Source organism: Tenrec ecaudatus, chromosome Y (genome assembly GCF_050624435.1).
Source record: "Tenrec ecaudatus isolate mTenEca1 chromosome Y, mTenEca1.hap1, whole genome shotgun sequence".
In the NCBI taxonomy this organism is placed as follows: Eukaryota; Metazoa; Chordata; class Mammalia; order Afrosoricida; family Tenrecidae; genus Tenrec; species Tenrec ecaudatus.
In genome coordinates, this window is record NC_134549.1 from 16,494,989 (window position 1) to 16,507,881 (window position 12,893).

At 68.5% G+C, this 12,893-nt stretch overlaps 1 protein-coding gene across 2 annotated transcripts; it reads left to right on the forward strand.

Annotated features, from left to right (window-relative positions):
* The first annotated feature begins 7,959 nt into the window (after positions 1-7,959).
* Positions 7,960-12,648, forward strand: LOC142435536 (patatin-like phospholipase domain-containing protein 4). 2 transcript variants are annotated; one of them, XM_075539761.1, is made up of 7 exons: positions 7,960-8,951; positions 9,062-9,169; positions 9,939-10,033; positions 10,125-10,260; positions 11,252-11,317; positions 11,528-11,680; positions 12,081-12,648. In XM_075539761.1, exons 1-7 carry the CDS (start codon positions 8,946-8,948, stop codon positions 12,285-12,287), a joined length of 771 nt encoding a protein of 256 aa, XP_075395876.1. In that variant the 5' UTR covers positions 7,960-8,945; the 3' UTR covers positions 12,288-12,648. The 2 variants fall into 2 exon arrangements, with proteins under 2 accessions (XP_075395876.1, XP_075395875.1); XM_075539760.1 differs by having other exon boundaries at positions 9,062-9,244; positions 12,081-12,647.
* Positions 12,649-12,893: the final 245 nt, after the last annotated feature.

Consider the following 12,893-nt stretch of genomic DNA (forward strand, 5'->3'; position numbering starts at 1 on the left):
AGACACCTCCTCTACTTTACCCCTGAGTGGCAGCAGCACCGGGGCCCCCGCGGGAAAGGGGCTGGCACCCCACAGGCAGCGATGGGAAGGGGGGGCCCTGAGTCTGGTTCCTGATCACAGGGGTGCGACCACAGCTTCCCAGACGGGAACTGCTCCCGGAGCAGAGCCTCCCGTCTCCCTGTGGCAGCGCGTGGACGAGCAGATGGTCAGCAGCTGGCAGGAAACCACTGCCCTCCCCCAGGGCTGGTGGGGGCCTGGCTGGGCATCTCCAGGGGGGACACGCTTCCTGAGCACCTGGGAGCCCTCCCCCCAGTCAGGCTCACCTGCCACGGCCCCGCCCACCTGGCGGCCCACCCTGCGGGAACCCAGGTGCTCAGAGCTGCGGATCCCACCTGCCCTCGTGTGTGAAACGGCTTCTCCCAGAGGAGCCGAGCCCGCCTGGGACTCGAGGCTCCAGTGCCGGTCCCTGCACACCGTCCGGGTGGAAACACGCAGCTCAGCGTGGGGGGGAACGCGGTTCTCGGGGGTCTGAGTGTGGAGACCCCTCTGGTGGCACCGGAAGGGTGAGCAGTGGCTTCCAGGAGGCGGTGACCGTGCCCAGGAGGGTCAGCACAGCCCCAGGCACCGGGCTCAGACCCGTCTTTTCCAAAGGCCTCCTGGGGCTGCAACGGCGAATCCGTAAAGAGCCACAGAGCAAGCTTTTCTTGGTAATTCTTAGTGATAAAGAACCACACACGCGTGTCCAGGCGTGTGCATGTGAGCCAAACTTAGCACGTGCCCCAACGGACCTGCAAGCACACAGCTCCATGCCCGTTGGCTTTGTGACCCTTCGAAGTGGCCTGGTGGTGACGCTCTCACGAGGCCAGCAGTTCAATACCAAGCGAGGAAGGCGGGCTTCTGTCCTCGGAAACCCACAGGCTCCCTCCCTGCACTGACGGGACAGACGGACGGCAGGGGGCTCGGTTTGGGGAGCGTCCGTGACAAGGAGGCTCAGGGTCCCTTCTGCTACAAGCAACCGCCCTTTCGCAGCCGGGATCCTTCAGCCGGTGCGGAGTTTGCCAACCTGTCCTTTCTGAGGACGGGGTCCCATATTCAGTGACCCGGGGGGTAAAAACAGAGGCTCCAGCCGACACGTGGACGCTGGTCTCGCACGGCGCCGTGATTCCCACCGAGCAGAACCGGGGCTGGGGACCCTGCACGGCCTGGTGTGGGAGGGGCAGGGCGAGCCTCGTGCTGGATGGTGGACACCGGCCCAGGGCCCCTGGGAACAGCACTGTCTCCCCCTCTGCTCCCTGCAGGGCCCCAGACAGACCCCAGACAGACCCCAGACAGACCCAACAGACAGACCCCAGACAGACCCCACAGACCGACCCCACAGACAGACCCCAGACAGACCCCAGACAGACCCCACAGACAGACCCCAGACAGACCCCAGACAGACCCAACAGACAGACCCCACAGACAGACCCCAGACAGACCCCAGACAGACCCCACACCCCATAGATAGACCCCACAGACAGACCCCACAGACAGACCCCAGACAGACCCCACAGACAGACCCCAGACAGACCCCACAGACAGACCCCAGACAGACCCCACAGACAGACCCCAGACAGACCCCACAGACAGACCTCAGACAGACCCCACAGACAGACCCCAGACAGACCCCACAGACAGACCCCAGACAGACCCCACACCCCACAGACAGACCCCACAGACAGACCCCAGACAGACCCCACAGACAGACCCCAGACAGACCCCACAGACAGACCCCAGACAGACCCCACACCCCACAGACAGACCCCAGACAGACCACAGACAGACCCCACAGACAGACCCCAGACAGACCCCACAGACAGACCCCAGACAGACCCCACAGACAGACCCCAGACAGACCCCACACCCCACAGACAGACCCCACAGACAGACCCCAGACAGACCCCACAGACAGACCCCAGACAGACCCCACAGACAGACCCCAGACAGACCCCACACCCCACAGACAGACCCCAGACAGACCCCAGACAGACCCCACAGACAGACCCCAGACAGACCCCACAGACAGACCCCAGACAGACCCCAGACAGACCCCACACCCCACAGACAGACCCCAGACAGACCCCAGACAGACCCCAGACAGACCCCAGACAGACCCCACAGACAGACCCCAGACAGACCCCACACCCCACAGACAGACCCCAGACAGACCACAGACAGACCCCAGACAGACCCCACAGACAGACCCCAGACAGACCCCACAGACAGACCCCAGACAGACCCCACAGACAGACCCCAGACAGACCCCAGACAGACCCCACAGACAGACCCCAGACAGACCCCACAGACAGACCCCAGACAGACCCCACAGACAGACCCCACAGACAGACCCCAGACAGACCCCACACCCCACAGACAGACCCCAGACAGACCCCACAGACAGACCCCAGACAGACCCCAGACAGACCCCAGACAGACCCCACACCCCACAGACAGACCCCAGACAGACCCGACAGACAGACCCCAGACAGACCCCACAGACAGACCCCAGACAGACCCCACAGACAGACCCCAGACAGACCCCACAGACAGACCCCACAGACAGACCCCAGACAGACCCCACACCCCACAGACAGACCCCAGACAGACCCCACAGACAGACCCCAGACAGACCCCACACCCCACAGACAGACCCCAGACAGACCCCACAGACAGACCCCAGACAGACCACAGACAGACCCCAGACAGACCCCACAGACAGACCCCAGACAGACCCCACAGACAGACCCCAGACAGACCCCAGACAGACCCCACAGACAGACCCCAGACAGACCCCACAGACAGACCCCAGACAGACCCCACAGACAGACCCCACAGACAGACCCCAGACAGACCCCACAGACAGACCCCAGACAGACCCCAGACAGACCCCAGACAGACCCCACACCCCACAGACAGACCCCAGACAGACCCCACAGACAGACCCCAGACAGACCCCACAGACAGACCCCAGACAGACCCCACAGACAGACCCCAGACAGACCCCAGACAGACCCCACAGACAGACCCCAGACAGACCCCACAGACAGACCCCACACCCCACAGACAGACCCCAGACAGACCCCACAGACAGACCCCAGACAGACCCCACACCCCACAGACAGACCCCAGACAGACCCCACAGACAGACCCCAGACAGACCCCACAGACAGACCCCAGACAGACCCCAGACAGACCCCAGACAGACCCCAGACAGACCCCACAGACAGACCCCAGACAGACCCCACAGACAGACCCCAGACAGACCCCACAGACAGACCCCAGACAGACCCCACAGACAGACCCCAGACAGACCCCACAGACAGACCCCACAGACAGACCCCAGACAGACCCCACAGACAGACCCCAGACAGACCCCAGACAGACCCCACAGACAGCACCACCTGACTGGTCCCGAGTCTTCCTCTCTGTGAGGTTACATTGTTTCTCTCTGGTCCCGAGTCTTCCTCTCTGTGAGGTTACATTGTTTCTCTCTGGTCCTGAGTCTTCCTCTCTGTGAGGTTACATTGTTTCTCTCTGGTCCCGAGTCTTCCTCTCTGTGAGGTTACATTGTTTCTCTCTGGTCCCGAGTCTTCCTCTCTGTGAGGTTACATTGTTTCTCTCTGGTCCTGAGTCTTCCTCACTGTGAGGTTACATTGTTTCTCTCTGGTCCTGAGTCTTCCTCTCTGTGAGGTTACATTGTTTCTCTCTGGTCCCGAGTCTTCCTCACTGTGAGGTTACTTTGTTTCTCTCGGGTCCTGGACCTTCCTCTCTGTGAGGTTACTTTGTTTCTCTCTGGTCCCGAGTCTTCCTCAGCTGAGCTTACTTCCCCCCTCCGTCCTCCTCGGCGCAGGCTGCTGGGACAGACGCACAGACAGGGAGATCGCGGCAGCTACGCCGGAGCCCGGGGGGCCATCTCGACGTCAATGTCTTTTCCCAACAGCCTGGGCCACGGTCACGTCCCGAGCTCTGAATTAAGGCAGAGCTGACTTGAGAAGGCGGCTTTCTGCTCCCAGGAAGAGGGGCAGCCATGGGTGTACCCCGTCCTGCAGGCCCGCGGTGGGGCGGCGTCGCCTCGAGGGCAGGGAGCAGTTGATGGCAACCGTGTCGTCTGTTCACGGGGCCACTCTTAACCCGGACACGGTGCCGCCCGGTCCACCCGCAGAGAGCAGGGCACTGCCCCCTGAGCCGGGTCCTGGCCTTCAACTGGGAACCACCGTGAAGGGAGTCTGGGCTGCACTCGAAGTGCGGGGGCCGGGCCGGGTCTGTGTCCCCCCAGCCGTCTCTGGGGTGTTTGCACTGCTCGTTTGCAGGTCACCTTGGCTTCTCCGAGGGACACACGTGCTCAGAGGGACACAGCGGTCGGCTCAGGGAAAGAGCGGCTGTTTCCTCGCTTCCCTAGAGACAGCAGCCTTGGGGACCCATGGGCGGTCCTCTGCCCCAGTGGACGCTGCCCGGGGCGGGGCTGAGCTGCAATTCCCTGCACTCCAGGGGGCAGCTCTGACCTCGACCAGCATCTCCACCTCGTTCCTATTTCACTCCCCAAAATCGAGAAGGCACGTCGGCCTCGCTCACACGGGCCCTGGGTGGACTGCACTCACTGCTGACCCTCAGGGCCCAAGAGAATGTCCCTCTGGGCTGTGGTGGCCGCAGCATCTTCCTGGGAGCCCTGGGGGCAGCACAGTGGCCGAGTACGACTCCGCTGCAAGAGAAAGGCCGGCAGTTCAAGCCCACCGGCCGCTCCGAGAGGGACCCACGAGGCAGTGTGTTTGCGTGGACTCAGCCCGGGCAACCCAGGGGCAGCTGTACGGACGAGTGGGAGCGGCTGGTCGGACAGGGCTCGGCCACCGGGCCTGCCCCCAGGCTTCTGAGACGACGGTGCCTCAGTGGCCAGCTCACGAACCTAAAGCAACGCTGGATGCAATCGCTCAGGGAACCTCTCAGTCTCGGCGCCGGCCGGCTCAAGGAACAACGCCACCCAGGGCACACATGGGCCTTCCTGATGTCCACTAACTGGAGGGAGCGGGCCCCACTGTTTCCTTCCGTCCAGCACTGGCAGAAATAACTCTCTAGGACCAACCGGGCCTCGGGCTTCGGCTCAAAAGAAGCAACAGAACAAGAAGGGACGACCACACAGAGTGGACAGTCCACCAGCTCAAGAGGCAGCCTCTGAAGGCTGGAGGAGGGGGGAGCCCAGGCTGCACTGAGGCCGCAGGCACTGACCCAGCACCCACTGCGGAGTTTCCGGAGCACACACTGCTCTGGGCAGCCTCGGGGAGGGACCCGGGCGCTGAGTGGACGCCCACCCACTCTCAGGGAAGCCACCCCCTGGCTTGTTGGTGGCCAACAAGGGTCTGAGTCCTGCCCGTCACCCCCAGGACCTGATTGACTTCCACCTTCCCAAGTCCTTGGCGCCTGGGCGGCCAAGCGGTCGGCACTGGGCTTCGATCGGCAAGGCCAACGGCTGGAAACCACCGGGCGCTCTGTGGAGAAGAAGGAGCTCCCGTCTCCCGAGGCCACTTCTGGATTCGGGGTTCAGATGCCCTGCGCCCTACATTCACGGGCGCCTGCAAAACCCACTCCCCAGCTGGGCGCTGCCTGCTGGCCTGCGGGGACGGCCTTGGGCGTGTTCCCCTCGCCTTTGAGCCAAGCACCCCTGGGTGCCGGGTGGGCACAGGCTGCCCCGAGGAACTGACGTCCGTCCATCCGCCGCAGTGGACAAGCTTCCCCCAAAGAGGCTGGGCCATCAGGGCCTGAAGCAGAGTCCACAAAGGTCTCTAGGAGGGGAGCCCCCCATCCCCCACCGCACCCCACCTCCCAGCCCCTCCTCTTGGGCTGGTGTTGAAATGCAGATTTCATCCTGCCTCGGTGGGCAGTCAATTGGTCAGTTTCTGGGAGGGCGTTGGGGGCTGGGGGCCACCTGGACATTAAGGGGGGGTGATGACCTGGTTTATCAGCGCCCCTCACGTGCACTCCACCTACAGGGGCTCCGGGAGTGTCCCGGCCGCGTGCTGGGCAGCTTGAAGCCACCAGTGACCGTGCCGGGAGCGCGGTGCCCAGTGGGCAGCAAACCCACGGCTGGGCTGGGCTGGAGCTTTAGCAACAGGTAGCAAGCAGCCCCTTCGAGCTCCACCTGCAGGGCTGCGCCCCAAGACCAGGCCCCGCACAGGGCACAGCGCCCCGATTTGGTAAACGGGTGCAGGACGCCTCGGGGGATGGGGATCTAACTCGGAGCCTCCGTTCGCGGCTTTGCCGACTGCACGGGGCTCAGGAACCTGCTCGCGCTAAAAAACCAACGGCTGCAGCGCCTGTTCCCTGCTCGGTCCGCACCGGATTCCAACAGCGCGCGCGGCCGCAGGTTTCCCGCCCGCAGCCCCGCGATGGCGACGAACCTTCCAGACGCGGCACCGGGCCGCGCCCCCCGCTCCCCGCTCAGCGTCCCCCGCTCCCCGCCCCCCCCTCAGCGTCCCCCGCCCGCCGCGCTCCCCGCTCAGCGTCCCCCGCCCCCCGCTCAGCGTCCCCGCCCCCCGCTCCCCGCTCAGCGTCCCCCGCCCCCCCCCCCGCTCCCCGCTCAGCGTCCCCCGCCCCCCCCCCCGCTCCCCGCTCAGCGTCCCCGCCCCCCGCTCCCCGCTCAGCGTCCCCCGCCCCCCCCCCCGCTCCCCGCTCAGCGTCCCCCGCCCCCCCCCCCGCTCCCCGCTCAGCGTCCCCCGCCCCCCCCCCCGCTCCCCGCTCAGCGTCCCCCGCCCCCCCCCCCCCCGCTCAGCGTCCCCGCCCCCCGCTCAGCGTCCCCCGCCCCCCGCTCCCCGCTCAGCGTCCCCGCCCCCCGCCCCCCGCTCAGCGTCCCCGCCCCCCGCTCCCCGCTCAGCGTCCCCCGCCCCCCGCTCCCCGCTCAGCGTCCCCGCCCCCCGCTCCCCGCTCAGCGTCCCCGCCCCCCGCTCCCCGCTCAGCGTCCCCCGCCCGCCGCGCTCCCCGCTCAGCGTCCCCGCCCCCCGCTCCCCGCTCAGCGTCCCCCGCCCCCCGCTCCCCGCTCAGCGTCCCCGCCCCCCGCTCCCCGCTTAGCGTCCCCGCCCCCCGCTCCCCGCTCAGCGTCCCCCGCCCGCCGCGCGGTCGGAAAGCGGGGACCCGCCCGCCCGGGAGGTCACGGCGTTAAGTCGAGAGAGAGCTGGGCGTCCCTGTCTTGCAATGCGGCGCAGGGCCCGGCGGGCGCACCCCTCAACCCTAACCCCCCCCGGGTCAGAGGTCATGACCCCGCCCAAGGTCACGCAGCCGCGGGCGAAAAGGGGACTGACGGAGGCGCACGCCACGCTCCAGCCTACGGACGGCGAGGACCCAACGCGGGCGGGAGGGGGGACAAGGGGGAGGGGAGAAAGGGGGAGGGGTGTCCTGGGGGCCCCGCAGGTGTGAGGGGACCGCTCGGGGGCGGGTGGGGGCGGGGAGCGCGGCAGGAACGCACAGGCGGGACTAGGAAGGAGCACTTCCGGGAGGCCGACCCGATGAGGGGCCAACCGCTTCCGGTGCAAGGGTCAGGGTCAAAGGGCCCGCAGCTGAGGCCGGGCCCGCAGGCCGCGCCGGGAGGCGTCCGGACACCAAGCGGGCGCCCCCGGGGGCCGTCGACTCCGCGGGGAGGGCCGTCCTCCCGCTGCCGAGGGCCGCAAGCCCCTCCGCGACGAGGCGGACTGAGGGGGCGCGCGCTGATGACGTCAGGAGGCGGGACCCGCGCCACTTCCGCAGGAAGTGCCGGGAGCGCACGTGACCAGGAAGGCCGGCGCTGATAGGCCCGGCCGCGGTGAGTGGCAGCGAGGCCCCGCCTCCTCGCTCCCGGAAGCGCCTCGGCCCGCGGCGGTAGGACGCGCGCGGGGCGGGGCGGGGCGAGGCGGGCGCCGGGCCGCGGGCGGGGGTTCAGGGGTTCAGGGGTTCGGGACCGGTGCCCGGTGGGGGTTGGGGCGCGAGGGCCCCTGCCTCCGACTCCAGGACCGGCGGGCAGTGGGCCCCAGGACGGCTGGACGCCGGTCTCCCCTCCCCCACCCCACTCCCCTCCCCCACCTCACTCCCCTCCCCCACCTCGCTCCCCTCCCCCACCTCGCTCCCCTCCCCCACCCCACCCCCACCCCCTCCGAGTTTGCAGCGGGGCCGCCGGGCCTGCAGGACGCAGAGCGGGATGCCCCGCCTGCAGGGCCCAGCCCGGGGTCAGGGGTCTTTGGTTATGGGGAACCCCCGCCCCCCAAGAGCGGCCCCTTGCACCCCCAGAGCCACCTGAGACTAAGGCCTTAGGGGAGCGGGAGCGGGCGGTTTGCAGCCCGTGTCCTTGCAGCGAGCAGCCCCAGGGGGATTTTGGGGGGCCTCTGCCGCCAGGGCTCCTGGAATGGGCCCCCCAAAATCCAGAGCGAACTCGCGGCCTTCGAGGCGATGCTGACTCCGTGGGGAATCCAGGGGACGCGTCAGAGCGCCCCGCGTGGGAGCGCCCGGCACGTGGGGAGGTCACCTTTGTGCCTTAATTAAGTCACGGATGTTGGGGTTCAGGAGGAGAAAGGGAGAAGGGGAAAGTTACAGGAGGACTGGGTCTTGCAAGACACCGGCGCTTAATTAGCCTGCATTGCCAGGAACCCCAGACAATGGAAAACAAACACCCTTGTCCCCCTGTATTTTGGGGGGGCCGTACCCCTTGCACGACCAGGCCCCCTGAATCCGCAGCAGCTCCGCTTTCCAGACACCTTCCTTCCTGCAGCTCTGTATCAGGGAGTCACCCGAGGGGGGGGGGCTGGGAATCTCCTTGCTGCCCTCTGCCCTGGGCGCCCCATCAGCGAATGGGTGGCCGGGCCCGCACCCCAATAAAGCACCCGAGAGGCCTCCCGGCATGTGCACGGGCCCTCAGCATCCCGTGAGCGGTTCTGACTTCGGGGAACCCCTACATGAAGGTAGATTTCAGGGCAGCTTGTGGGGGGCCCGGGTCACAGCATGTGTAATTGATTGCCCTGTGCCCCCCTGTCTCTGCCCCCCTGTCTCTGCCCCCCCCCCCCTGATGCAGCGGATGAGGCCCATCAGCCTGTCCTTCTCGGCCGGCGGCTTCCTGGCCGGGTACCACTTGGGGGCGGCAGCGGCTTTCTGCAGACACGGCCCGAGGCTGCTGGACCAGGTCCAGGCTTTCGCGGGGGCTTCCGCGGGGTCCCTGGTGGCCAGCGTGCTGCTGACCGCGCCCGGGAAGATAGAGGTAGCTGGGCAGCAGCTGGCCCCCGCGCTGCGTCAGAAAGGGAGGCCCGGCACGCGTGCTGCTGAAGCGGGGCGTCTGCGGGGTCCCCCTGGGGGTCGGGGCTGCCCTGGACATGCAGGGTCCCAACGACGCAGAGGAATCACACCGGCGCCTGAGCTTTTTTGCATTTTATTCGGGGCTCACACACCTCTTATCACAATCCACACGTATACATACACGGGGGCCTGGACACGCTGCGCCGGGGGGACCCCTGGACGGGGCGCAGGCTCACATGGGGGCTGGGCCTGGGGGACCCCTTGACGGGGCGCGGGCTCACACGGGGGCTTGGCCTGGGGGACCCCTGGACTGGGCGCAGGCTCACACGGGGGCTTGGCCTGGGGGACCCCTGGACTGGGCGCAGGCTCACATGGGGGCTGGGCCGGGGGGACCCCTGGACGGGGCGCAGGCTCACATGGGGGCTGGGCCGGGGGACCCCCTGGATGGGGCGCAGGCTCACATGGGGGCTGGGCCGGGGGGACCCCTGGACTGGGCGCAGGCTCACATGGGGGCTGGGCCGGGGGGACCCCTGGACGGGGCGCAGGCTCACATGGGGGCTGGGCCGGGGGGACCCCTTGACGGGGCGCAGGCTCACATGGGGGCTGGGCCTGGGGGACCCCGGGACGGGGTGCAGGCTCACGCGCCCCTTCGGTGGCAGGAATGCGCCGACTTCGCCCACGGGCTTGCGGAGGAAATCCGGGCGCAGCCCCTGGGGGCCTTCACCCCCGGCTACGACCTCCCGGCGCGTCTCAGGTGCGTCCAGCGAGCGGTTCCCCAGGAGGAGGCCGGGTGGGGCGCCCCCCGCGGCTGGGAAATCAGGGGTGCCGGGCGCCCTGTCCCGCAGAAGCGGCCTGGAGTCCATCCTCCCGGCCAGCGCCCACCAGCTGGCCCAGGGCCGGCTCTTCGTGTCCGTCACCAACACCGGCACCTGGACAAACCACCTGGTCTCCTGCTTTCCCTCACGGGACGCCCTCATCAAGGTAACGGGGGGGGGCTGGGGAGCTGGACCCAAACACGGGGGGCCTCATCCTGCCCCCCGTTTCCTGCCCTGACGCGGTGCTGCCCCCCCTGGCCTGTCTGTCTGACACCGGCTTGCACTGAACCCTCCCCCCGGGGGCTCCAGAGGGCAGGGCGCCCTCCTGTGTCCCCAGTAAAGTCGGGGCTCGGACGTGAGCCCCCCCGTGGACGGGCATCCTCTCTGGTGAGCGCCCGGCACCGGGAGCCCCGGGTCCTCGTTCCTCTTTGTTCCCGGCTGAGCCGGGCAGGCTCCGTCCTGACCAAGGGCAGCCGGTGACCCCTGCAGGGCGCTGGGGGGCGGATCTTGGGGGGCTCTCCCCACCCTCACCCATCAGTGGCCACGCTGGCAGGGCTGCAGCCTCGGACGGTGGGAGCCCTGCCTCCCTTCAGAGCAGAATGGGGAGCCTCCCGGGGAGCCCCGTCCACCGCAAGCCCCTGGGCGGCAGGAGATGGACGGGGCCTGTGAGCCGGGTGCCGGCTCCTGACCCTCAGTGAGTGCGGCCTCCCGAGACACCGGCCGGAGACAAGGTCACGAGGTCGCTTCTCCCGCAGCAGACCCTCCCTGGGGAGCCGGCCGCCCCGTTGGGTCACTTAGTGGACGGCTCCTGGACCAACACTCACTGCGCCAGAAAGCCAGCGGCCCCGGGGCTCCTAGTTCGGCCGTGTGGGCGTGGCCTTCTCGTAAGGGGGTCCTGGGATGCTCCTGTCCCCCTGCGTCCACCTCCCTGCTGGCCACGCGGAGACCTGCCAGAGCCCTGTCGCGGGGGAGCTAGGGGCCGTCTGCTTCCCCAGGGTGGGCACTGGGGTGCTGTGTCCACTGGACGGCAGTGGGCTTCGTGGCCGGGCTTTGTTTGGGGGCCCTGGTGCCTGTCCGTCTGTCCCGGGTCTGAGCAGGAGAGGTGTGACGTGCGAGAGGCGCAGGCTCACGGTCAGTGGCGCGTCCTCCCCGTCCAGGTCCTGCTGGCCAGCAGCTTCGTGCCCCTGTACGCCGGACTCAGGCCCGTGGAGTATGATGGGCAGGTGAGCCGCCACGAGCGGCCGAGGAGCAGGGGGGGGCGCCCAGTGGGCCCCGTGGAGCAGAGCAGGAGTGGGGGGCACCCAGGGGGCCCCGTGGAGCAGGGGGGGGCGCCCAGGGGGCCAGGAGGGGACGAGAAGCCGCTGCTCAGGACGGGTCGTTTGAAGACCGTCGGCGCTCGGCCTCCGGCCGTGACGTGGACGCTCCTGCCGCAGACCTGGGTGGACGGCGCCCTCACCGACAGCCTGCCCGTCCTGCCCGCCGGCCGCACGGTGACCATCTCGCCCTTCAGCGGGCGCAAGGACGTCACCCCCCAGGACCGAGGGCCGCCGGGCCTGTCGGTCACCATCGCCAAGCAGGACATCAGGGTGAGGCCTGGGGGCGCTGCTTCCCCGCCCACCGTCTGCTCAGCCCAGGGGCGTCCGAGCACGTGGGGAGGTGGGGGGCTGGGCCCCCCCGAGACCACACGTAGGGGCCCCTGCGGATCGTGCCCCTGAAAGAGCCGGTTCCCTGAACCCTCAGCGCTGGGGCTCAGCCGAGCTGCCCCCCCCCCGGGAGAGCAAGCTGGGGGGAGCTGCTAGTGGGACGCAGTAAGTGGGGACCAGCAGTGCACCCCACAGTGCACAGGGCCCCCCACAGTCTCCGCCTGGGGCAGCTCCTCCCTCCTGCCCGGGCCGGGCCTCGTTCTGGGGTGAGTGGGCTTGGGGGGCTGCCCGTGCTGCTGGCCCTGTGGTTCAGCCCCCCACCCCCCGCCCCCCGTCCCCCCAGCTCTCCGTGGCCAACCTGGTGCGGCTCCGCCAGGCGCTCTTCCCGCCCGACCAGGGGCAGCGGCGGGTCCTGCAGCAGCGCGGCTTCCAGGACGCCGTCAGGTTTTTGCAGCGAGAACACTGGTTCCAACAGGACCCCCGTCCCCCCCGTCCCCCCCCAGGCCGCCTGCCCCCGGGGGGCTTCCCGGGCCGAGCGGCTCCGGGTTGAGGTGACACGGCTGCTGAGCGGGCCTCCCCCCCCTGCACTCGGCTGCCCGCTGGCCGCTGGCTCGGGTCGGAGCGTCCACCCGGAGGGTGTCCCTGGCCCGGCTGGTGGGGAGCAGAGCTCTGACTGCCCGCAGCCCCGGCCCGGTCACTGTGACGCACTCTGGGGACGGACAAGAGAAAGGGGGGCGGAGGCAGCGGTCAGTGAGACGTGGAGGTCAGCCCTGGTTATCAATGACCCAGGGCTCCCGAGGGACGGGGGACGGTGGGGAGCTGACCGCAGGGCTGTTGTGAGGGGGACGATGGCGACGTGTCCACAGACACGGTGGACAGACGGGTGGATTGTGCTGGGATTTGCACGAGCCCCCCGATAAAGTGACTCTTTAAAAAAGTAATCGACTTAGGTGGCAACCCTGCACCCACTTTTTCTGGGGCGTCATTCTGGTGTCGACCTTTCAAGCAGTGCCCCCCCCCCGAGTGGCCCCCTAGTGACGCTGCTGCTCCTGGCCAGAGGGGAGTGCAGCGGAAGCAAGGCCTGGAGATCCCCCTCCGTGTCAGGACGGCCAAGGAGACGCCCCCGGGGCAGCAGCCCCCCGTCTCCCCCGGGGCC

Excerpts from the sequence above, each read along its gene's own strand:
- LOC142435536 (XM_075539760.1), top strand. Across the intron at positions 9,245-9,938 it reads CCGCGCCCGGGAAGATAGAG|GAATGCGCCGACTTCGCCCA; the intron begins GTAGCTGGGCAG and ends CTTCGGTGGCAG. Across the intron at positions 10,034-10,124 it reads GACCTCCCGGCGCGTCTCAG|AAGCGGCCTGGAGTCCATCC; the intron begins GTGCGTCCAGCG and ends CCTGTCCCGCAG.